Here is a 23,716-nt window from a genome sequence, read left to right as displayed (position 1 = left end):
CATAAATGCTTTTGTCCAGGTTAGTTGCAGGCCATGTTCCTTTCTCTGTGGCTGTAAGTGGCTTTTTTACGTATCACCATTAACAGGAAAAGGTAGGGATTTCTTAGGGCTTTGAACGTCAGGGCCAGCTATGAAATTGTTGTGGTGAAACAGTGAAATGCAAGGACTTGCATCTAAAGGTACTTTGGAGTATTGTTTTTTAAAAAGTCTCTATATTTTGACAGTAGTAATCAACTCTTAAGTCTTCTGGGAGCAATCACAAGGACAGTTAAGATCTCAGAGGTGCTTCCAGTTATGTTTCTAATCAAAGACATAAGAGTAGATGGAGCAAAATCTTCATGGGAGATAAGTGGAAATGCAGCAGCCTAGGCCAGAAAGAAAAGCAAGTCATTTTGTCCAGTAAGACATTGTGAAATGACGTTTCCCTCTTGCACACCAAGAAGTCTGCATGTATGGAAGCAAACACTGGAAAGACTGCAGGATGAACTGGAGAAAGAAAACACCAATTTCACTGTGTGAATAGAAAACACACAGAAGAATATAGTTTTTTGCTAAGCTAAGAGGAAGTAAAGGTGGTTAATAAAAAGAGCTGCACTTGTCCATCTAAGCCTATAGCATCTAGTCAACATTCTAAGTGGGTCTTCAAGTTGAGTGTTCACTCTGGGTTTTAGTTTCTTTTCTATTTTAAATCTTACTCTTTTGTGTGCTTCTTCATTTCAGGCCAAAGTTTCTTTAAACCGCCTAGCTGCTTTTCTGAATCTGGAAGAACTGACTCCCAAGAGCTCAAGCAGAAACACTTCTGACTGTGGTGAGCTTTTAGTGTTAGAATTGTTGTCATGCAAGAGGGGTAGCTTCCAGTGTTCCACTCTTAGGGTGCCTGCTGTACTCAAGAGACAAATGCTTGCTCCTTACTGTCACTTTATTACTCTCAGGCCTGTTTATTTCTAATTATGAAAACTCATTTGGCACTTAAAAGTCTTCTCTTACTTAAGGTTCATTTTATGTGATATAAATACACACCAAAACAGAAAGTCACATAAATAGGGATGTTTCTGTACTTATCTTTGAATTTATAAGCATTTTATTTCTCCTCATATTTTAGTACAGGCAAGTATCACCATAAAAAATGGGACTTTTTGCTGGAGCAAAGAAACTTCTCCTTGTCTCAGAAGGTACTGACTTGCTCTTAAGTCATCTCAATTCTGTAGGTCAGGGTGGGTACTGAATGAACTAATTTCTCAGGGCCAGAGACCAGTGTGGAATATCTAGAGGCTTCCAAGTTTGCTTCATATTTAACCTTGAATTCTGGAAATTATGAAGCCAGACAAAACGTGATCTTGCCTCTATGCCTTTATGCACATAAATGGGAAGGTGCCTGTATCTTGACATTACCTTAATACATGGAGACTGCTTTCTTTACACAATTTTCTTGTCCAAATGAGAAGTTACAGAAATTTAAGTAAAAAAAAAAAGTAGAAATTATAGTCTGCAGGTATGACTTCACTACCTGCTTATTTCAAAAGACATTGTGGTTTTAGAGAAGAAACAGAGTTGAAAAGTTTTATGTTTAGGAATGCTTTTTATCCAGGTGCTTTGGGCTAAACTATCTCCAAAATAGGAACGTGGGTCTTGGCTCTGTGTTTACAACACAGATAGGGATGTGGTGGACGTGTTTTTTAAGTGATGACTCCTGTTCTGCTGCAAAATGTCGGCATGACAGGAATACTGATCCTGTGCAGAGGCCTCAAGCATGAAATTAGGGGGCTTAAGTTGGTGGTATTGATACAAGTCAACAGGAAGAACTTTGGTCATTTTCTTTTCAGAAGGTGTATCTTAAAGGTGGTAAGTGACCTATCTTTTCTCCATAGGATAGATCTTACTGTGCCCCAAGGCTCCTTGCTTGCTGTAGTTGGCCAGGTGGGTGCTGGGAAGTCCTCCTTGCTGTCAGCATTACTTGGTGAGCTGGAGAAGATAGACGGCTGTGTGACCATGAAGGTGAATTTCCCTGAGTGTTTGCTTCTACTTAGGCTGTCTTCAGGAACAGTAAGATATTAACCAAGACATCAGGTCCTTGATGAAAACCCATTTACTGCTGAATTCTAACAAAGGCTGCATGTAGCAAACTGCATTTAATTATCTGAAGGTGCTTAAGACTTCTCAGGTGAGTCTGGCTCTTGGGAATGGGAACTGAAGCAGGACTTCAAAGATCCAGTTCCAGTTCCCACTCTGACAATGAGCTGAAGTGGCATTGTGGGAAATCCTGTCATGTACTTGCACTTGTTTTCTTCTCTACAAGATAATGGAAGTGCAGACTCTTACTTTGTAATGTTGAGACCCATCAATGGTGATCATTACAGACTTCTGTAAAGCTAACTAGGAGAGTTCTTCTTCAAAGATGAGTTTCCACAGTGTCAAGCTGAGCTTATGGAAGAGATTATTAACATTCTTCTACCTCCCTTTTTATAGGGCACTACAGCTTATGTCCCCCAGCAAGCTTGGATACAAAATGCTTCAGTGGAAGATAATATTCTCTTTGGGAGAGAGATGGATGAGATATGGTTCAATGGAGTGATAGATGCTTGTGCACTGCAACCTGATTTGGAGAGCTTCCCTGCAGGGCAGAAGAGTGAAATAGGAGAGAAGGTACTGGCTTAGGTTTATATTTTGGCCAACTTGTCAATGAGTAGTGACAACTCTGGCAACCTGCCTCTGCATCTCAAGAGCCCTACTTGGAGGGAGGCAGGGAGACCACAGAAGGAGACAGAAGCACCAATTTAAAAAAAATATTAAGTCCTAAAATAATTTTAAAAAATAACAAAGTCCTAAAACCTCCATGTAAAAATGGGGCCAACAGTTGGGAAATATGCACTAGCATTGGAACAAACAGCGTGAATTTATTTTTTACAGGGAATAAACATATCTGGAGGGCAGAAGCAAAGAGTGAACCTTGCTCGTGCTGTGTACCAGAAGGCTTCAATTTACCTTCTAGATGACCCCCTCTCAGCCATCGATGCCCATGTTGGACAGCAAATATTTGAACATGTCCTTGGACCCAATGGCTTGCTGAAGGACAAGGTGCATTCTAAGTCCTGAAATGTAAAAGACTGCAAAATGTATCTAATTGTTAGGGCCTCTGAAGTTTTTCCAGTAAGATGGGTTATTCTCTTCATCAAAAGCTCCCAAATTCTTTTATACTAGTGGCAGCAGGTGCTACTGTTTAACAACAGGGGTAGCTGGGCAACCTCTGCAGTCCATGCAGCACATGAAGTCCTGCAGTGAATTGCATCTAGGTTGAGAAAGACTGAAAGGTTAGATTCTCCTAAAGACTGTCCTTACCCTCATGCAAACCACATGCCTACTTCCAGTCTTACTTCCAGAGCAAGTTCATAGTTCTTTGGTCTTCCATCGACATTACCCTTCTCCCTTTTTGAGATTTACTTATATTATAGTTAGGTAGAACTGTCTGATTCCTTCTTAGCATGTCTAATTCCATCACTTTGGAATAGTTCAGTGACTCCTTTAGAGGCCTCACCACCCAAGTGTTCATCACTTAAACTTCATTCATAAAATCCATCTTAAACATTTCTATTTTGTTTCTTTTTTTGTACTGGTTGTATTTTGTTGTTCCTTGGTATTTCTCTGCTATCAGGCAGTCTGGAAAAGAAACGTGGTTACATGAGATAGGGTGCTAGGCCAGCTCTGTTTGTTTTGTGGTATAAAGCGCTTACAAATACTTGATTCAGTTTCATATTGTGGAAGGAAAAGAGGTAATTTCTTTCATTAGAAAGTCCAATTAAAACAGACATATTTGATTACAGATATCTTTATCTTCATGTGTAGATTGCTTGCAAGTATCAGAATGTAATTATTTTATTAAAACATAGAAATACAAAGAAAGCAAGTATCAAGCTTAAGCAGTACTCAAAGGGCTTGATTATATATTAGAAACAGATGACAATCTGTTATCAAGGGAAAAAGTACGTTTCTTAGGTCCTTTCCAACATGTACCTATCTGTGCAAATATGCCCAGCAATTTAGATGAAAAGGAGCTGCACTGTAACTACATTCAGGTTGATGAAGTTTTCAGGCATGAACTTCATTGTGAAATACTGGTATCAGGGACAATAAATGTGACAAACTCTTCAGTTAACATAATTCTACTGAACAGCTTCAGCCTGAGGACAATTAGAAACATGGAACTCATCAGTGGGCCCAGCAAAAGGTCCTTCTCCACACAGGGCTCTAGCCTGAGATTTCAAGCTTCAGTTCCCATCCTCATTCTTTCAAGTTGCGTGTGACATGACAGGAGTGGACTCACCCCTCCACTCCCGAGTTCTGCACTTTCAAAATGGGCACAAAGCTGTGCTGCAAAGATAAACTTCACCAAAGAGAGAATCAGAAGTTACAGTAATAAAACACAAAAATATCTCCAAGTTAGTAAAAATCACAACTCACACTGGGTACGTCTTTCCTCAGAAGAAAGCTTACTGCAACAGCTTGAGTGAGCAGGGAAACAACAGAACAATTTTGACTGTTCCCTCTTTGTTCAAGCAGACTCGTGTGCTGGTGACTCACACAATTAACATTTTGCCTCAAGTGGACAACATTGTTTTTCTGGTGGATGGAACAATCTCAGAAATTGGTTCCTACCAAGAACTTCTACAGAGAAATGGGGCCTTTGCAGAATTTCTCCATTCACACATTGCTGCAGAAGAGAAGGCAGACTCTGGTTTTCCAGGTAACACAAATGAGTTGGAACCATTGTTCCTAAATCCATCAGTCTGTTGTTTTCTTAAAATTATTAATATTAAAGAACTGGAAGGGGGAGTGCTGCTGTTCATAGTTGGGAAGAGGAAAAAGGAGAATAGAACTGAAAAAACCAGTCTTATATTTGTTTTATTATGGACCTTTAAAGCTGAGATCCAATCACAGTAAACTGTCACTGTGTGGGGAAAAATATGCCTGTCAAATTAGCTGACTCGTCATCTCAAAATTGGTTCTTGATTGAACAGTTCTATCTTAGGGTAAACCAACAATAATTCAGTAAACAGAATTATCCACTACATGTGCTATTCTTCAAGCCCTACCTTGATATTTCTACCCTTAGAAATTCTTTGTAATTTATCTTTCCTCCATATTACTAGTCTCTCAAAGGCCATACAGGACAAAACAGGATTCTAAAGCATTTAGATTAAAAAAATGCATTTCTGTCACATCTACAGGAGGCACCAAAGGCATCACTACCTGTAGAAACAGTCCATCACAGAAGAAGCCCTTCAGGTAAGCTAAAAGCTGTCTCAGACACTGAAGAGCTCGCACCAAAGCCCATACAAGCCTACATGGAGGCTCTGAGTATGACACAGGTTTGCCAGTGATCTGTAAATCAGTAGTTAAGAGCAAAAAAACAAAATTCAAGAATAGGAAGAAAGCTGCTTTTGAATGTGGAGGTTGACTAACATTTCCTCCGTATTTCACAAGGGGTCAGAATTTGTTCCAGAGCTCACATACATTCTGATACACTTGCTTAATATTCACTGCCCAGTGCAGCTGTAAGGTCTGACTTCATTTCAAGCAAACCACAGCTAATAAATGCATAAGGCCTCTGTTTGTTAATAGCTTGACAAAGTGCAGTCCCTGTAATAAATATGGCCAATGGTTGGGTCACTCTGGAGGACCTTAAAAACTGCAGCCCTCAAAATAGGCATGAATATGGAGGTAGATTGGTATGGAGATCCAGCTTTAAAAACTCACTGCCTTGGCTAAAAGTTGAAAGGATTTTTTTCTTTATGAAGAGGCAGTTCAGTCAAATCTTCAGCTACGGGAAAGGAGACCATTCCTCTAAGTCAAGACTGTACCACTGCTGCAGCCAGCAAAGGAAGATTAACCAAGGAAGAGCACACTCAGTATGGCAGGGTAAGCACTATATCTTTCTGTGAAGGTAGGCACATACCAGGGTTTGTTAGTGACCTGCTGGTGGGCAGGGGGGTCAGCTCACTGTCCGAGTGAAACCTGTGCCCCTCCAGGTTAGGCAGCTGAGCTGTATGAGTTTGCCATATGATCGAGACAAAGGCATTTCAGGAATATTTTACATAGCACCTTCTATGCAAACTGTGTCTCCCTTAATGCCCTGATCTAAGCACAGGTTCCAAAATGGGAATAATGCATGTACATTGCAGAGAGAACATTATGGAGATGAGAGGAGGGATAGGAAAAATTATGACTACTTGAGGAGAGAGATCCTGATTCAAGAGTTACCTGAATGGGAAAAGCACACCAAGGCAATCAGGACGAGGTGGTGGCAAGGGACAGAAAAAGATAAGATTACAAGGGACTTGTAATCTTGAGTTTGTCTACAAACTCTTGAGGTTGGTGGGAAGGGGCAAAAAGGCATATCACTGTTCTCATCTTGCCCATGGGAAACACCTCAAAAAGCTGAGGCACGGACAGTGCTGTGAAAGGAAAGAAGCAGGTGTGGGCTTCCAGTTCAGAGGGGTCCGGCGTAGATGAGGTGTGTATTCATGGCACACTGTAGCAGGAACAAAACATTGGGAGGTAACAAGCAGTTCAAGCTACACACTGGTACTGAGAAGAGATAGGAATAAGAAGTCAGATACCCCAAAGGAGGCAGCTCTTTTCCTGAATAAGCACAGTATCAGCTGGAGCAGGATCTCCTCACCTCTGCCCATCAGCAGTTACTCACACAAGCAGTCAGTGGGATACACAATAGTTCTTCCTCATACCAAGAAGAAATGAAAACCACTGCCTGGCATAAGGAAAGCCTTTCATGCTATCCAGCAGTAACACAAGCCTATTGCAGTACCATTCATTAGTTGATAGTAATCACTCATTAATACAATGGATTTATAGAAGTATTACTTCATTATTTATCCATGAGGACAACAAAAAAAAGAATTAACATGGTTGCTCTGGCTGTGACATATAATTGAGTAGATATGCCATAAGTTGTCATTTCTTGTTTCAGAACTGCCTTTCCTTGCTAACCAGTTTGATCCTCCCAGCCTCTCCAATTTTTCCCCAACTGTTTCACTCTAGATCAATACCTGGATTTATGCAGCCTACCTGAGGGCAATGGGCTTACCACTGTGCGCGTACATCATCCTGATGTTCACATGCCAGCAAGCTGTGTCATTTTCTCGTGGCTACTGGCTCAGCATGTGGACAGACGATCCTGTTCACAATGGGACACAAGAGTACACAGAGCTAAGAGCTGGGGTTTTTGGTGCACTAGGAATAATTCAAGGTTCGTTTAACTTGCTCACCTAATTCTCCTCTGTATTTCCATCTTTCTTTCCCATATCCAGGATGTTTTCTCAGAATATAAACAAGTGCATACCCATGAGCTCTTGGCACCAGCACTAGAGGGTTGGCATGGGAACTAAAGTTACATGCTGTGATGCAGAGAAGATTTCTAAGGGATCTGAACAATATTTCCAGTGTTACTGCCTGAAATTCTACCTCACAGTATGCTTGAAGTGTTCTTTTGTGCCTTTCACCAGACCATAATGAATAGTGTCTTCCTCTGACTCCTGGTGAAACTAAATGACACGAGCCCCAAAACATTCAGCAATGAAAGAACCACAACATCCTTATTTTTCTATCCTGCCCTCTTGTATCCAGCATCTTCTGCACATCTTGCTTCCCCTTATCCCTTTCCATTCCTCCAATATAAATTAGTTATATCCAAGTGGTGGCTCTTCTTCATGCCGAATTATATCTTAGCTTAGGTCTTTTGAGTATAAAGACAGTGAAAAAGGAATTTTTAAAATGGCCACAAATATTTTGGTCACTGTCTAAAAAAACCTAATAATTTTTTTTAGGAAAAATAAAATCTGGAAAAATCTCAGCCTAAGTGACAAAAAATTTTGAGAAACTTGAACAAGTTGGGAGGAGTGGGAAGGTTTGGGTACCCTTTTGTGCTAAAAGTGAACCCATAGGGAGGAAACCTAAGGCTTTGAGTATTCAAAGTAATTCCAGTCAAGCTCATTTTGTGAAGAAAAAATAATTTGTCCTGCATGTTTAAGTTTCTGAATCTGAAGCCCACATCAAGCTTGCTCAGAAAGTCCTCCACCCCTCTATAACTACCCTACAGAAAGGGGTAGTTTACCCTGCAGCTCTGAGACCTGGCTTAATTGCTACCAAAGAGCAATTCAGCTCCTTTTGCTAGGATTCACAGCACTAACAGTCATGATCTCACAAAAAGGAACTCCAAGGTGAGTTTGTTCAGCCCTAATAATAGTTATTTTTTATTTTACAGCCCTGTGCAGATTTGCCTCCATAGCAGCAGTCCTTCTAGGTGGTGTGTTAGCCTCCCACAACCTGTTTCTGCAGTTGCTGAAGAACGTTACTAGATCCCCAATGGTCTTCTTTGAGCAAACCCCCATTGGAAACTTGCTGAACCACTTCTCCAGAGAAATGGATGCTATTGATTCTGTCATCCCTGACAAGCTGAAGTCTTTGCTGGGATTCTTCTTCAACTTGCTGGAAATCTACATTGTGATTATAGTGGCTACACCAAAGGCAGCAATCGCCATAGTGCCTTTGACTGTTCTTTATGCTGCATTTCAGGTAGGAGCTTACACAGATAGACAGGAGAGGCTGAAGGAGCACAGCTGTGTCCCTGCAGAAAGGATCCACTTCTTAGGAGTGGAAACATGTAGAAATTCACTTTATCATCTCAAATGGCCTCCGAACAACAGTAATGTCACATCATGCTTTTCTGACGTCCAGATCAAATCCCACCTAGAGCATATTTCTTGTCTCCATTAATGTAAATGCAATCATATTAAGACCAAAACCATTTTCCCTTTCCTTCAGAATTCCTACACTGCTTTTTAATATATCCATGTAAATAATTCAGCTCTATGGAATGTCCAGTGTTTTGCCAGCTAAGACTGAACATGAGGGAAGAGCAAGTATGAGTGTTCTCCATCAGGCAAAGGGCTGGTCTACAGGAGAAAGTAGGAGTGAGATGAGAGCCTTCTGAGTTCAGATTACCTTGGCTTCTTTGCATTAACTAACTACAAGGTTATTCTTAATAAAGACAGGACATGGCACAGGCAAAAATGCTACCTCACTTTTAAGGGCATCTCCTACCTGCACATTAGGTTTTGTAACACTAGGATAGCACACAGTATTGCACACCTTGGGGGCTTCCCAGACTTCTGTGGAGCATCTCCACAGAGGTATCAACTCTAATCACTTCCCTTTCCATTTCCCTTTGTACCAGCACTTCTACGTCATCACCTCCTGCCAGCTGAGACGCATAGAGGCTGCCAGCAGGTCACCCATCTACTCCCACATTTCAGAAACTTACCAAGGGAGCAGTGTGATCCGTGCTCACAAGGACCAGGAGAGGTTTATTTTGAAGAGCAATTTTCTAGTGGATGAGAATCACCGAATGTGCTTCCCTGGAGCAGTTGCTGACAGGTACAAATCTGGAGTGTGAAAAAATGACGTTTACTCTCACAACTTTGATGAGTGGAGATAACTGCTCTTTGGGGACTGGGGGGGAGGTACACAGAAGATGAGACAGGAGTGCACAGTGTTTTAGGGGCAGGGGACCCTCTTTCATTATCACTCGTGCTGCAGCCCTGGCAACGTGCCCCTTGCACAAGCAGCGTGTTCCCATCTCTGCTGTGTGGCTAGGCACACACGTGCTGACACGCTGCTGGACGTATTGCTTGGTGACCAAAATGCAGGAAGCTGAGGTACATGTCTGGTGAGGCCAATCGTCACCTGACACAGTACATGAGGTCTGTGGCATCTTTAGAACCCATCAGACAATACAGCCACCAGTCATGACACAAATGAGAAGTGAGAGATGTTAGACCAACTCACCCAAGAAACTGCATGCTAGCTGCTCTTATCCAACAGGCCTCAGAGAAAATCCTAACAGAGACCATAAACCAAACAGTTCAGACAGACTGGAACCATTCATGAGCTCCAAGGTAGCTGGATAAGAGCAACCATAGGGTGACAAGAGCTTTGTTGAGCATCCTGTACCCCGGCAGCTCCACATGTGTTTTGCAGAGTAATCACAGATTCTGTTGGGAGAATGGAAGAGGGCACCCAGCAACAGGCCTGTATCCTCCTCGTCCTGCAGGTGGCTTGCTACAAACCTGGAGTTCCTAGGCAATGGCATTGTGTTGTTCGCAGCACTGTTTGCAGTCATGGGCAGAACACACCTTAGTCCAGGAACTGCTGGCTTCTCCATTTCATATGCTCTTCAGGTAACTCAGCACTAAAGTAATACCATGCTTGCCTTTCATCAGAAGCAACTTGCATTTTAATTTCTTCTACCATTTCTAAGAAATCATGAACTACTTCTGTGGCTTCCCAGATGCCTTCTTCTACCAAACCCTGCTGTCACTGTTGAAACCCAGCCTTTAGAGAATGAACTTTATAAACACATGCACCAGACATCTTTTTCCTCCTGCATCTGAACTCAGACTTGAGTCACAGCATGCTCTCAGAGACTGAAGAACAGTCCTCAGCATCTGTTGTACCTGTTTGTAGACGAGTTACACAATAGCCTAACAAATAGCTACACTATCTTTTAGCATCCTAGTCAGTGGCAATTCCCTTTCTATAAACTTGCTGAGAGGAAGCTAAGGGAGGAGCTGGCTAAACTCTAAACACAGCTTCACACATTTTTATAAGGATCCATGGTTATTTTTCAGCCTTGTAAGGGATGATTTATCATTTAATTAGCTGATGACAAAGTCTTTATAAATAAGCATGAAGACAAAGTACAAGGTACCTTGCAAGCACAGGTCAAGTCTTGTTTTACCTGCCCTAATGCTTCTGTTTCTTTCTGCTAGATAACTGGTGTTCTGAACTGGATGGTGCGCTCCTGGACAGACATAGAAAACAACATTGTTTCTGTGGAGAGAGTGACAGAATACTTGAAGACTCCTAAGGAGGTACCTAACTATTGCTTACTAGCAGAGGTGAACATTTATGCAAACTGAGTAAGTTCTCTGTTCCATCTGGACAAATCCCCTAGTTTTCTCCTTCTAAAAGACCAGTTATGTTTCCTTTAAAGAAGTGCAGCATTTGGATTTTCTCCAACTAACTAGACTTGTTTTATAACCTCTGATCATCATTATTTCCTTAAGACAGTTAGGCATTAGATTGCCATTAAAATAGCTTCACTTGGTAACACTCATGGAATGAGCCGTATTTTCTGCCCATATTTGGAGTATGTATTTGTTGTGAGTTCAGATGCAATTCTCTGATAACTGATGGCTGCTAGATAGCCTTTTGGCCACTGAAAGTCTCCAGTGCAATAAGTTTTGTTCTGTAATCATTATTTATCCATATGCTGCCCTGAGATCCCACTAAAGGAGACTTTCACAGTCCTCTTTACAGGGGCATACAAATCTTTTTTTAGTGAACCACTCATAATGTCAGAACTGTAGCACACAACCAAATGTTTATCTCCATTTCTAGTTAAGGGGACTGGCATCTTTGCATAAAGTAAAAAGTCAGCATTTGCAATATGAAAGTTGGAGGCCTTTATCCCTTTTGGAAACAGTAAATAGATTGGGGGAATTTGGCACAGATGTCTTAATACGTTTCCTATTTCAGTATGGCTACTCAATTTGGTAATTTAAATCAGCTTTATACATCGCTGTTTGTTTTCATCTATTTAGGCACCCTGGGCTCTGAATAGCAAACTTCAAGAGAAAGTTTGGCTCACTGAAGGAAAAATTGAATTTAGAAACTATAGTTTGAGGTACAGGCCAAATTTGGAGTTAGCACTGAAGCACATCACCCTAACCATCAACGGACAGGAGAAGGTAAGCAAAGCCACTTCCTTCAGGGGAGCTAGGAAGTGTGAGCAGCACTCTGCAGTGACTTTATCTGGGCAGATCCTGTCTCTGCCCTACCTCAAGGTGTGTAGCCTGTAAGCGTGAAAGCTGCAGCCCATCTATCATTGTGCACACTTCTTCTAGTAAAAAATGTCTCCAGGATTGCTGCATACAATAGACATTCTTTGAGTAAAACTTAATTTCACAGGTTAGCAGAGTTACAGCAAAGGAATTTCACTTTTTAAATCTACTGCTACATCAAGACCCTGTCCTAGCTGCTAAGCTTAGTAATTATTCTTCCCATCAAAGGCTTTCAAGATACTTTTTCATACAAAACATTTATAAATTATTCCCTTTAAGAATATACAGCTAGAATATGTGAATCTTGAACAGCCCCAAAGATCTGATCCATGCAAAGCTGTCTCTCCTCAAAAGGCCAAGAGGCACTACATGACAGGTCTGTCTAACTGTAGAAAACGATGAATATCAAAACCAAAAGCTTTCCATTACACTTACAGATTGGCATAACTGGAAGAACAGGAGCTGGGAAATCTACTCTTGCTGTGGGATTGCTGCGATTAGTGGAAGCAGCGGAAGGAATGATCTTAATTGATGGACTAGATATTGCTCAACTAGGTCTCCATGACCTTAGAACCAAGATAACTGTCATTCCCCAGGTATGCAATGAATTTCCAAAAATGAATCAGCAGTGTTTTAAATCTTAACATCTAGAAAAGGCTTATAAAGATTCCATCAGAGGATGGGCATTCAGCAGTTTCTAAGTTGGAAATAAGCTCTACGCCATGCCAGTCTCCCATTAAATGTAACAGTAGCCACAGGTTTGCACCCAGCAGGGAGAAGCAGAGATCTTGTTTTTGTATTTAATTTCTGGAGTTGTTTGTACTGTCTCTGTGCTCAGGATCCAGTTTTGTTTTCTGGCTCTCTAAGAATGAATCTCGACCCACTAAACCAATACACTGATGCAGACATCTGGACAGCTCTGGAACTGGCTCAGCTCAAGAACTTTGTTGCAGACTTGCCAGATCAGTTGGAATATAAATGCACTGACCAAGGGGAAAACCTAAGGTACCTTATATGCATAAAGACAGGGTCAGGGCAGTACCAGCCCGAGGGCTAGGAGAACACAGAGCTAGAGGGACAAGGAGTCTGATTTTTTAAAATTTAAAAGTTTAAAAAGAAAGTGGTGCGCAGATAGAAAATTCCTTAACAGAATGAAATCAAATCATAAGACACCAACTGGAAGACCTTTGAGATTTAATCATTGTGGTGGCTTCTGCTTGTGCAGTGCTTAAACACTGGAATTCTGGTTCCAAGTGCAGAGTCCTTGGTGCTATGGCAATACACTGCCTTAATTTCCTTGGGTTGTTTCATACTGCTACCTGCAGTGCCACCAGCCTAATTACCCTTTCAAACAAAGGGAACTATCACCTTTTAATTACTATTTCCAAATTTATCATGTACTCTGACCCCAGAGAAAAGTGACAACTGCTCTCAGTTTACCATCCCTCTTCTTACTTGCAGCACTGGTCAGAAACAGCTGGTTTGTCTGGCCAGAGCACTTCTTCGGAAAGCCAAAATCCTGATTCTAGATGAGGCCACAGCAGCAGTAGATTTAGAAACTGATCTTCAGATTCAGTCCATCCTGAGGACTCAGTTCAAAGACAGCACAGTGTTAACAATAGCTCATCGGATAAACACCATCATGGACTGCGACAGGTAATGTCTTCAGCCACTTCCCTACGGAGGAAGGAAGACACAGGCAACCTGTGTGAACTAGACAAACCACACACTGTTCAGCAACAGCAACTTCATTCCTGTCCTGTTCTTGTTTAACCCTCAAGGCTTTGCTGTAGAGATTGGAGGAGCTATCTTAAATCAGCTAGGCACCAACAGGTTAATCAAAGATCAATATTCCACATGATGCATTTCATGTTGTGTCATACCCCTTTTCCCCCCCCACTGACAGCAAACCATGGCTACAGCTCTTTGCTTCATCTTAAAATCATTAAGCTAAAATACATGTTCACAAATCTTACTCCAGTCTCAGTTGCCAAAAAAACTCTCCCCCCACAAACTTAGTACTTGCTCACTCATCAAAAACCTATTTCTATCCCACAGCTGTTTTCCAGCTGAAAAGCTACTGGAAATCCTGTTTGAGTAACAAGCATGTACTGAAATTTATTTTAGAAATAAGTAGAAATAACTGTTTATTACAGCTGCTGGTGTATCCCAAAGCTTACATTTCTGTTTTATTGTTCACAGGATTTTAGTCTTGGAAAATGGTCAGATAGCTGAATTTGATACTCTGGAACACTTAATAGCTCAGAAGGGACTATTCTACAGACTGATGGAAGAATCAGGCCTTGCATGACTCACTCATGGAGTATACCATAATGCCACCATCAGGAATAACTGATCTCGTAATTGAGTTATCTTGGTTGCAATCTAGAATGCCTGACCCTCAACCAGATCTTATTTGAGCTATAACTGAAGTGAGCAGATGAGAACAGATTACATGGGATACACTTTATTTCTGTAGGAAACTTAGCAATTCCATTTTCATTATGTTTCCAGATACCAAAACCTCACTCTTTGTTGAAAATAAGCCAGTCAGAACTTAATGCCTTGTTGCTTTCATGGTATAAAAGCAAACAACCCAAAAGAGAAAAAGACCACAGTGTTTCTGATTTATACTATACATGGGGCCCAAATATACTGCCATACATAAAGACTTTGCAGATTTTTAAAAGCCAACAAGATGTTATCACAGCAAGCAAGAATTGATATGGTAGCAAGGAAACTTCACTGTTGACAGCTTTTCTCAAGGACTTCTCACCTGAGTGCTGTTCTTACACAGATGTGAACTCCAAGGAGCAACTGAATCTAGTCACCCAAAGTGCACCAATACTGGGGGAGTAGGGAAAAGGAAGTGGGATGTCACTAAGCACGAGAGCCTGTGGCTGCCTGTTGTCACAGCTGGGGATCAGATCCACTACATCTCTTTCCATGTCAGCTTTGGAAGGGCCTCAAGTGACTGATGCTGTGCAGAGGGCCCACTGACTGCCTGGAAGAAGAGAGCCAGCTTAGGTGTGGGCTCACTGATGCGGGTGAGAGTAACGTGGCTGGAAGTGGGCAGCAGAGCACCATTCCTTCTATCTCAAGGCTTGGAGCACCCTGCTGCCAAGTGCCAGTTGGTCACAGCAGAGCATATCCAATTGCCAACACCACATTTCCAAATTTAATTTGGAGACCAGGAACTTGCATAGCAGAAAGTGTTCTCCTCTGTCCCCTGCAGCATGGCAGTCTGGCAGAAGGGGTAAGTAGCAGGGACTCACCTGCCAATCTGGTGGTTCATTCCTGGTTTTGTTCTTGAGTCCTGCATGTGCCACCCTAGAACTACAGAGCCTCTGGCATGATCATCTTTCAGATGTTGATTAACAAACCAAAACAGCAGCTGAAAGCAAAGCCTTCCTGGGCTCCCACAGTGCTGAGGAGCTGTGGTGAGAGCTCTCCCCAAGTGACAAACAAATCACACTGTGAGATACTGCTGTTTACTGTAACTTTCATTAAAGCACTTAATTTTCTGGAAAACTGAAATAAAAACAGAATCAAGTATTGAAATGTCTCTCTTCAGTAAGCTAAAGTATAAAAGTAGCAATGAGGGAGGGTATGGGAGAGTTCAAACTGGCAAGTCAATCCAGACCAGCAAAACCCAGCAGTTTCTTCTCTGCTAGCTGTTCAGTAGCCTTTTCATCCACATTAAGAGCAGCAGCTTCTGCTGGACAAGAGCAAGAGTGGAGTCTGATGTCTGCTGCCATACTCATGCTCAGATATCAGGAAAGAGGCAAATTTTTTTCCCTCTTCTTTCTCCAAACCTTACTCAAGGGCAGAGACAAAAAAATAACCAAACAGATACAAGCAATGAGTACTCTAAAGGGTTATCAATGGATCTCAAAACCAGGAGCATTTACAAGCATTAGTGAGATATAAGCTAGGTATTTTTCCTTTTTAACTGAGATCAAAGAGTGCACATGTTGCAGGGAGATCCTGAAAGATATCTTTGAAAGATATCATAACCTCTGATATAAAAATCTTCTAAAAGCTTGCCTTCCCTTCCCAAGTTGGTACTGAAGAGAAGGCAAGAGAAAAAGAAAATAATCAAAACATACTTTCACACTGTAATCCTTGAAAGGGCACGGTTTTGCTGTTGGCTTGCACAAAGTAAGAGCAAGCAAAAGCTTTCACACATCAAGCTGTGCTGAAAGGGCAAAAGAAAAAGGATTCCCAAAATTACACATGACCAAAAAAATCAACACATTTCAGAGGAGTCAGAGTCCCTAGCTTTATGTCCAAGTGGTGCTGTAAGTAAGTGACAAATATGGAGCTCAATCCTCAAAAACAGGTGACAGACATCACAAGGAAGTTTTCTAGAAGTTGGTTAAAGCAAAATATATAAAAGAGGTAATGCTTGAAGATACCATCCTCTCTTGAAAATCTGGTCTAAGAATATAAAGCAGTGTTTAAAAGGATACGTCTGCTGTGTCTGCACACTTACAGGTGGTCCTGAAAATCCCAAGCTTTTTTTTTTCCAGCAGAATCAGGTCTTCAGATGTGAGGCATCTCCCATATTGCAGGAAAAAATCCTGTCAGCCAGGATATATTAACATGTACTGAAATCCAATATAGTAAATTAAACAGTTTTCTTTTACTTCTTTATAAATGTAATAAATATATGTTTATTAACATCGCTAGCTTCACAGGGGCTGAAGTGACACACATTACTGCAGTGAGACAGAAGACAGAGCATAGCAGGATCTGAACTTGTTTCACAGATCCCTAACATTTTCATGAACAGACTGGAACAAAACGGTTCTGAGAGAAAGATAAGAGCTTTGCTTTGAAAGATAAGAGTCTTTTCAAAGACTGGAAGAAGTGGTGCACAGAGCAAAGACATGAACTGGGAAGAGGCACAGCCTTTCTCTAGATAAGAGCAAGGATGCCATGTCTGGTGATTTACTTTTGGACCTGACAAGTCTTTGGAAAATTTTTCACAAAGTACACAAATAGCCAACAATGCAACTAAATAAGGTTTTCTTTTTTTACCTAAATGAAATTAATTGTGCTGTCTTTAAAAGCAATAAAAAAACCCAACAAACCGCAGAGCTAGGCTTCCATAAGCTCTGTACAAAGTGAGAGCCTTCCCACCTCCAGAAGCACAGGTCTACCTGCTACGAAGATCCTCCTGCGGGGCAGATAATTCTCTCTTCCCCAGGAGGGAACCTGGAGGAAGGGAACAGGACAAATGCAGGCCATGCCACAGCAAAACACTTCAGGGAAACCCTGCTCTGCAGCAGCTGGATGAGGGTGCCCAGCTCATGTTCCTCCCAAGGACTAAGCTGCTTGCTGCAATGCACACAGCTCCCACCTCCTGTCCCACATGGCATCTTTCAGAGCTGGCATTAGTTTTGCTGCATAAAGGAAAATCTATGACATCAAGGCATTCAAAGAAAATAGGTGTCTGCTACTGACTGAGCTCAGCTGCTGGAATTGTGTCACATCTTTAAATTACTTGTGCTCCTCTTCCTAACCCTCCAACAGCTGGAGCTCCTCACTCTGGGCTGTAAATATCACTGATCCCTGCTGGATGGCACCAGCCTCTCTTCTATTAGAGTCCACATGCCATCAGGCTAGATTTCACTTACCCAGAGTGAGTACTAAGTAAGCATTATGTCCAAAAAACATGGACAAAAATGAAAAGGGATTAAAATAAGGAAAATCTACTGGTTTTCATGGCTGATTCTCTTGCCTTACCTTGCAGTAAGTCATAGATTTTCTACAACTGGTCCAGTAACACTGCAGACAGGATCAGTATCCAGCCCTCTCTTTCCTAGCTGAAACAGGATGTCACAGATATACCACTCCTACCTCAAGGTACCCTGAAGCACCTACATGGCACAGCTCTTACATACAGGTTCTGTGGGAAAAAAGAGGTGCATTTGTTCAGCCAGCTCAGTGTGCAGCAAAGGTTAGTTCAGACCCATCCTCATCATGCATACAATTTTGTTCAAGTTACATTCAGACAATATATTATTTTTATGAGGACAGACATTTATAATCAGGATCATGAATCAATGCAGCAACAGCACAAAGGACTGACAGGTATTTAGGGCAAACAGAAAAGAAAATCTACCCCTAGAGCTGGGGCAGAACGGTTTGTGCTAGCAAGTGTATAAATATCTAGAACTGGGAGAACACATTGATGCATATTAATAACCACATAATCAAAAAAGAACAAGACTAAAGCACACACCAGGAACAGTCTTCTGACCCCTTCTGCACTATTTAGATGGTTATCCTGGAAAATACAGCATTTTGGACATGCAGGTCCCCAAACGATCACAAACAGCCCATGAATGGGACACAGAACACTCAGTGACACTTCCCAGTGTACCCCATTTGAGATTGCAAATACAGTTTAAGTCATTCCTATACTGACAACTCCAAGGCAAACACTTTACACAGTGGAATTCTGCAATCATGCTCCTAAAGGCAGTTCCCTTGTTTTCCAAGGACTTATTCACATGAATACGTTAAGACTTGTAAATCTGTTCATCAGTGTGCAGTGGAAAGTTATCATTGCCTTGAATCTGAAATCAGTTTCCACTTAGGAACTCTTAGCAGTACTGCTTCCTTTGAATTCAATCCCAGAGTCCCCATCTCAGTAACAAGCTGCACTAAACCCACAAGGCTTTTTGAAACTATTTGTAATCCCGTCTACATTTCTTCACTGGACGTTCTCTGCAGCTCTGCCTTGAGGAAGGTGTTGGTAACGTGTAGTTTACAAAGGCAAGGACAGAGCATCTCTCCATTTTAATGCAGCTGAATAAAACACCACCAGCCTCTCCTGACAAGCTTGTTTCTCTATTCTATGCTCCACTGTCTGTGCCAATCTTTCCACCCTTCTGTTCATCACAACCCAAGAGTTAGCTAATGTGAAAAACCAAAATCTACCACTTCTTCTCAAACTCCCAAATAATCCCTTGCCTATTTCATTTCCACAGAAGAAGTTAACTCTAAGCTGCTTGAGAAATGTAGCAGACATGGTCCATGGACACCACGGATATGACAAAGTTTCACAGCACTGCTGAATCCTGCTCCTGATCCATCATTATTACCTGGTTCTCAACTAACTGCAGTACTCCAATTACAAAAGAAACCATGAGATATGATTTAAGCCTTACCACAGCACACAGTTATTTGCACTCAAGGTTCCTTACCCACTCTAAAACCGCCCAAACATCAGGCATAACAGCCTGGCTACTCTAAGCAGTACTAATCATCTTTATTTTCAAGGCCAAAACCTGAACTGCCAAAGCTAACCCTCTGTCAAATACAAAGCAAGAAATGACACAACATGTTATCTTTCAAACAATTTTTTTACTTCAAGTTCTTTGCAAATATTTGTATAGTCATTACAAAAAATACCAAAGAAAATTTCAGTCTATTCAATTTGAGAGTCATAATTTACAAAAAAATAAATAGTTTTACTCTAAAGAAGACAAATGTCTAGTATTAAGGTCAGCAATGTCATTCCAGAAGCCCACATTCTCAGAGCGCTAAGTATTTGGGTCTCTCTGAGTTTGTTTGCCTTCTTCCAGCATTTTCCTTTAAAATAAGACTAATCAGAACATGAGAAAAGTAACATTTTCTTTCCACAGAAAAATTAACATTCAACATAGATCTTGAAAACCAGACTCCATTGCTAATCAAATTGTTAGACCCCTTTGACACACAACTTTAAAAACAGCAAAACTTTCTTTTGTTAAACAACTGTAACAGAACATTTTCCCACAAAATGTAAGAGGCAGCAGCAGCAGCAGCAGCATGAAGGGCATGTTTCTTTGATATAAGGCTAGTGGTCCTTGATGTGGCAGAGCTTCTGTTGAAGCACAGAACTGCCAAAGCCAAGGGTATTACAATCGATATCACACCAAGCTTGCAAAACCTCTGCTCAGGCAAACCCTCACCTCAGCCCCGTCCCCACAAGCGTAACCAGGACTTGCCACCCAAGTCAGAATTCCTGAGTGAACTGGATGAACGACCAGGTACTACACACTGCAACATACCAGCTGCTGCAAAAATTTGGTTTTGGAGTGATTGTCATTCTTGACATGCTTAAATACTGCTTTGAAGTTGACTGTGCTTTTTCACATCAGCACTACTGACATAGGATAGTGAACTTGCCGCTATGCACTGTAAACACATGAAACCCTTAGAAGAATGCATAAAAGCATTAACCAGGTACAGTAAATGCCATAATGACGAAGTGTGGCACACATGTTATTTCACAAGGAGAAAAAAAAAAATAAATCTTTGGACTATAGTACTATATGCCATAAAATGTTCCAAGTGCAGACCACAACAGATGGCTCATCGGATGAGGAATCAGCAAACAAGCAAATAACTAGCATTTGCAAAAATGTCTTAAATGTCTTAAACAAAAAAAAAAAAAAAATAAAAAAATAAAGGGGGGGCTTCAGAACATAAGAGCAGATGAAAAGAAAATGCTTTCTTTGATTAATCACTCCACTTTACATTTGAGCATATGACAGGTTATCAGGTAAAAATTAAAGGTGTCTGAAGTGTTTTGCACAGTATGTGCTTCTCCTAAAGCTGGCTAAAATCAATACTAAGGAGAATTAAAGAAGAAAAAAATTGCATTTTTATGTTATTTCCGTTGCCATCTTCTGGCTGACTTAACTAGGACTGCAACTGAACTGTCCAGTTCACACCAGCTCAGGGGAAGTTACAGTTCTCTGAATGTATCACCTTCCTCTTCTCCACACAAACTAAGCAAGTCCAAATGCTACACCAAGCCTGAATCTTTGGCCATATTATAGAAAATGCCTTTTTCCTGAAGTAGATGGTCTGGGCTACCACACTCCACCACCTCTCCTCTGTCCAGGACTAAAACTCTGTAAAACAAGGAAAAAAAGCGGTCAGAAGATGATCCCAAAAGCAAATGAACACAGATCTATATGTACAGACACAGACTGCAGCATAGCCATTACATGCAAGCAAAAACAGTCCAGACTGTATGCATGGACAGAGGTTTACGAAGCAAGTTATCACAGTCAGTCAAGCCAGCTCTCAGTTAAAACACTGCCTTCAGCTACCTTCACTAACAGGCCAGGCACTGTAGAGATGCCTGGTAAGCCCTCAGCAGGTGCTGCCCTGTGATGTCATCCTCTGCCATGACTGTGCTGGGTGTTCATCTGCTGACAGTACTGCAGGCCACAGGCCTGGTGCAGGCAGTGATCCTGTCTCTTATCTTTCACTATTGACAGAAAAAACAGAGGTCTACAAAAGTACACAAAAATCTTATCATTGTTCACTTTGCTCTTGGTCATTCTGTGATAAATAGGGCAAGAGAGCTCAGAACTGAAATTATGAGACAACAATTCTGTCTTCAACCACACCTCAGCAAGGCAGCTCAGGACAAGGGAGGCTGCATGAACTATAACTAAAAGTGATGGAAAGAGAAACACTGAATAAGCTTCAGACAAGCACAGGACCTGCTTTCTTGATTCCTTATGCTGTCTGGGCCTAGTTTAGGGTATGAACTCCCTAAAGCTCTGATGGCTCTTCCAGCTGTGTCCAAATTAGGGCAAAACCCAGGAATAGACTCCTGCCCTCTCTCCTCCCTCCTCTTGCCAGTTTGCCTGGGAGGGAAGGGCACAACAGCACTGCAGCAGAGGGATAGAGGAGCTCCCCAGGCCAAGCATGGGCACTGCAAGCCAGAACACATGCACCCCCACCTATCAAAACAGGAATTCCAACAGCTCTGCAGCAAGACAACTGAAAATGCACTGGTAAACATCTAGCTAATAGAAAGATGATCATTTAAGTAGAGCACAACACAGGGCACACATGCCATTCTTCAAGATAAAATCGGTATTACTTTACCTTGTGTAGTCCATGATCGTGTTCAGACGATGTGCTATAGTTAATACAGTACATTCTTCAAATTGAGACTTTATTGTTGACTGTATAAGCTTATCTGTTTCAAGATCAACAGCAGCTGTGGCTTCATCTAGAACCAGGATTTTTGACTTCCTGAGCAGAGCTCGTGCCAGGCACACCAGCTGGCGCTGTCCCACACTAACACAGATGGGATGGGACAGTAGAGAAAAGAAGTCAGTACAAGTTTGCAGTACTCATTTTGAAGCCCAGCAATTCCTTGTAAGAACTCGTTCAACACAACAGGTGCCAAGAATCCAGCTAAATACATAAGGCTGATCGTACTACTTTACTGCAGAGTATCTAATAGCATCTAAAATACATTTCCTTCCCAATGAAGCCTTGGCAATGTAGTAAGATAAATCATGAAAATTATTTCAGCATAACTGAATCAATGCAGTGCCGAGGTCTGGACTTCAAATGGTTTCTACAGACTGAACATACATCCCTGTTACAGTGTAAAAAGCAAGCTAACAAACAACTCCCTTAAAAAAAATTGCATCTTTAGGGCAAGAACCACAGTAAGCTCTGAGCATCCACTATAAATAGCAGGCTGCTGCTACTAAAATCCTTTCTAAGACTGCCCAAGCTACCAAACCTCACTGCATTCTGAGTATTTCTTTAGTTACTTTGCATTCCCAAACTTGAGAGTTTAAAACATGTTGAATAAGATTTAGTTGACTGATTGCCCGGTCATGAATTAACATAATAATAATAATAATAATAATAATTCCTCAACTCCCTCCCCAGATTTTCATATGGGGTGGAGGCAGGGAGAGCCCTAGACTGCATTGCTATTGCTAGGGTCCAGCTACACAGTGTCCCAAGCGAGCTGCAAGGTTCCCAGAAGTGAAAACAAGTTCTTTAACGTACCTGAGGTTCTCTCCACCCTCAGCACATTCGTGATTAAGTTTATCAGGAAGCGATGACACAAAGTTTTTCAAGTGAGCCAGCTCCAAAGACCTCCAAATGTCTTCATCAGAGTGTTGGTCAAAAGGATCAAGATTCATACGCAGAGAGCCAGAAAATAATATTGGATCCTAATCATGGAGAGATAAGTTCACAAAAGATTGAAAGTGCTTAAAAAATATTTCTTAGATAGTGAAAGGAAAAGAACATAGCCAGATGCTCTGACTCTGCTTTACTGGTCGAAAGAGCAATGGTCCCAGTTCACTAAGGGACCTTGATCAGGTGCTGAGCTGGAATCTGACCCCCCCCCTCCCCCAGACTCAGGCTAAGCTGTCCATAGAATTTAAGTCAGCAGCGTGGAGTGCTAACAAAGCCCCTGAGTCCAAGGCAAAGGTTTTGCCTCCACAACTCAGGCATAACCCAGCAAAAGCAAACTGAAGCCAGTCTAGAAAGAAAGCTTGGTTTCAAGTTAATGAAAGAGCATGATGAAGTGACTCAATTTCATTGCTATAGATCATAAAAGCAATAAATATAATATCCCAAATTCATTTCAGAACCACCATTGTTACAAAACAAGTTCTGGTAATGGCAGAAACTCACACCTACCTGAGGGATGATGGTGATCTTGAACCGCAAGTCATGGAGTCCTATCTTTGCAATATTAATTCCATCAATAATAATTTCTCCTTCAGCTGCTTCATTAATTCGAAACAAACCTAAAGTAAGGGAAGATTTTCCAGCTCCTGTTCTTCCAACTATTCCAATCTGTTGGAAAAAAATACAGGAACAACTTACTCTGGGAGAAGAGTTAAAGCACTTCCAAGCATCTACCTGAAACTGACAGTTTCAGAAAGCCACCATGTTTACTGGGCTAACACCACCCCAAAGCAACATAATAAACTGAGGCTGATGAAATGGAAGAAAAATCACTG

The 23,716-nt window shown here is 41.5% G+C and overlaps 2 protein-coding genes across 2 annotated transcripts in view; one reads left to right on the top strand and one right to left on the bottom strand.

Annotated features, from left to right (window-relative positions):
- LOC104393774 (multidrug resistance-associated protein 6-like) overlaps window positions 1-14,226 on the top strand; it is an 18,447-nt gene extending 4,221 nt beyond the window's left edge. Inside the window, exons 7-24 of the mRNA XM_010003294.1 lie at window positions 675-805; window positions 1,103-1,172; window positions 1,869-1,995; window positions 2,467-2,643; window positions 2,908-3,075; window positions 4,555-4,738; window positions 5,223-5,280; window positions 5,793-5,913; window positions 7,054-7,261; window positions 8,276-8,586; window positions 9,248-9,447; window positions 10,124-10,250; window positions 10,842-10,943; window positions 11,676-11,822; window positions 12,353-12,511; window positions 12,754-12,920; window positions 13,377-13,571; window positions 14,118-14,226. Coding sequence (XP_010001596.1) covers window positions 675-805; window positions 1,103-1,172; window positions 1,869-1,995; window positions 2,467-2,643; window positions 2,908-3,075; window positions 4,555-4,738; window positions 5,223-5,280; window positions 5,793-5,913; window positions 7,054-7,261; window positions 8,276-8,586; window positions 9,248-9,447; window positions 10,124-10,250; window positions 10,842-10,943; window positions 11,676-11,822; window positions 12,353-12,511; window positions 12,754-12,920; window positions 13,377-13,571; window positions 14,118-14,226 — 2,761 coding nt within the window. The remainder of the gene's footprint in view (window positions 1-674; window positions 806-1,102; window positions 1,173-1,868; window positions 1,996-2,466; window positions 2,644-2,907; window positions 3,076-4,554; window positions 4,739-5,222; window positions 5,281-5,792; window positions 5,914-7,053; window positions 7,262-8,275; window positions 8,587-9,247; window positions 9,448-10,123; window positions 10,251-10,841; window positions 10,944-11,675; window positions 11,823-12,352; window positions 12,512-12,753; window positions 12,921-13,376; window positions 13,572-14,117) is intronic.
- Window positions 14,227-20,530: 6,304 nt separating this feature from the next.
- Window positions 20,531-23,716, bottom strand: part of ABCC1 (ATP-binding cassette, sub-family C (CFTR/MRP), member 1) — a 47,508-nt gene continuing 44,322 nt past the window's right edge. The window contains 4 exon segments of the mRNA XM_010003293.1: window positions 20,531-20,830; window positions 21,822-22,016; window positions 22,749-22,915; window positions 23,391-23,549. Of these exon segments, the coding sequence (XP_010001595.1) occupies window positions 20,722-20,830; window positions 21,822-22,016; window positions 22,749-22,915; window positions 23,391-23,549 (630 nt within the window). The 3' untranslated portion in view covers window positions 20,531-20,721.

Source organism: Chaetura pelagica, unplaced genomic scaffold (genome assembly GCF_000747805.2).
Source record: "Chaetura pelagica isolate M959 unplaced genomic scaffold, ChaPel_1.0 scaffold138, whole genome shotgun sequence".
Classification (NCBI taxonomy): domain Eukaryota; kingdom Metazoa; phylum Chordata; class Aves; order Apodiformes; family Apodidae; genus Chaetura; species Chaetura pelagica.
Note: the sequence above shows the minus strand (reverse complement) of the source record. Positions and strands in the feature narration are given on the sequence as shown.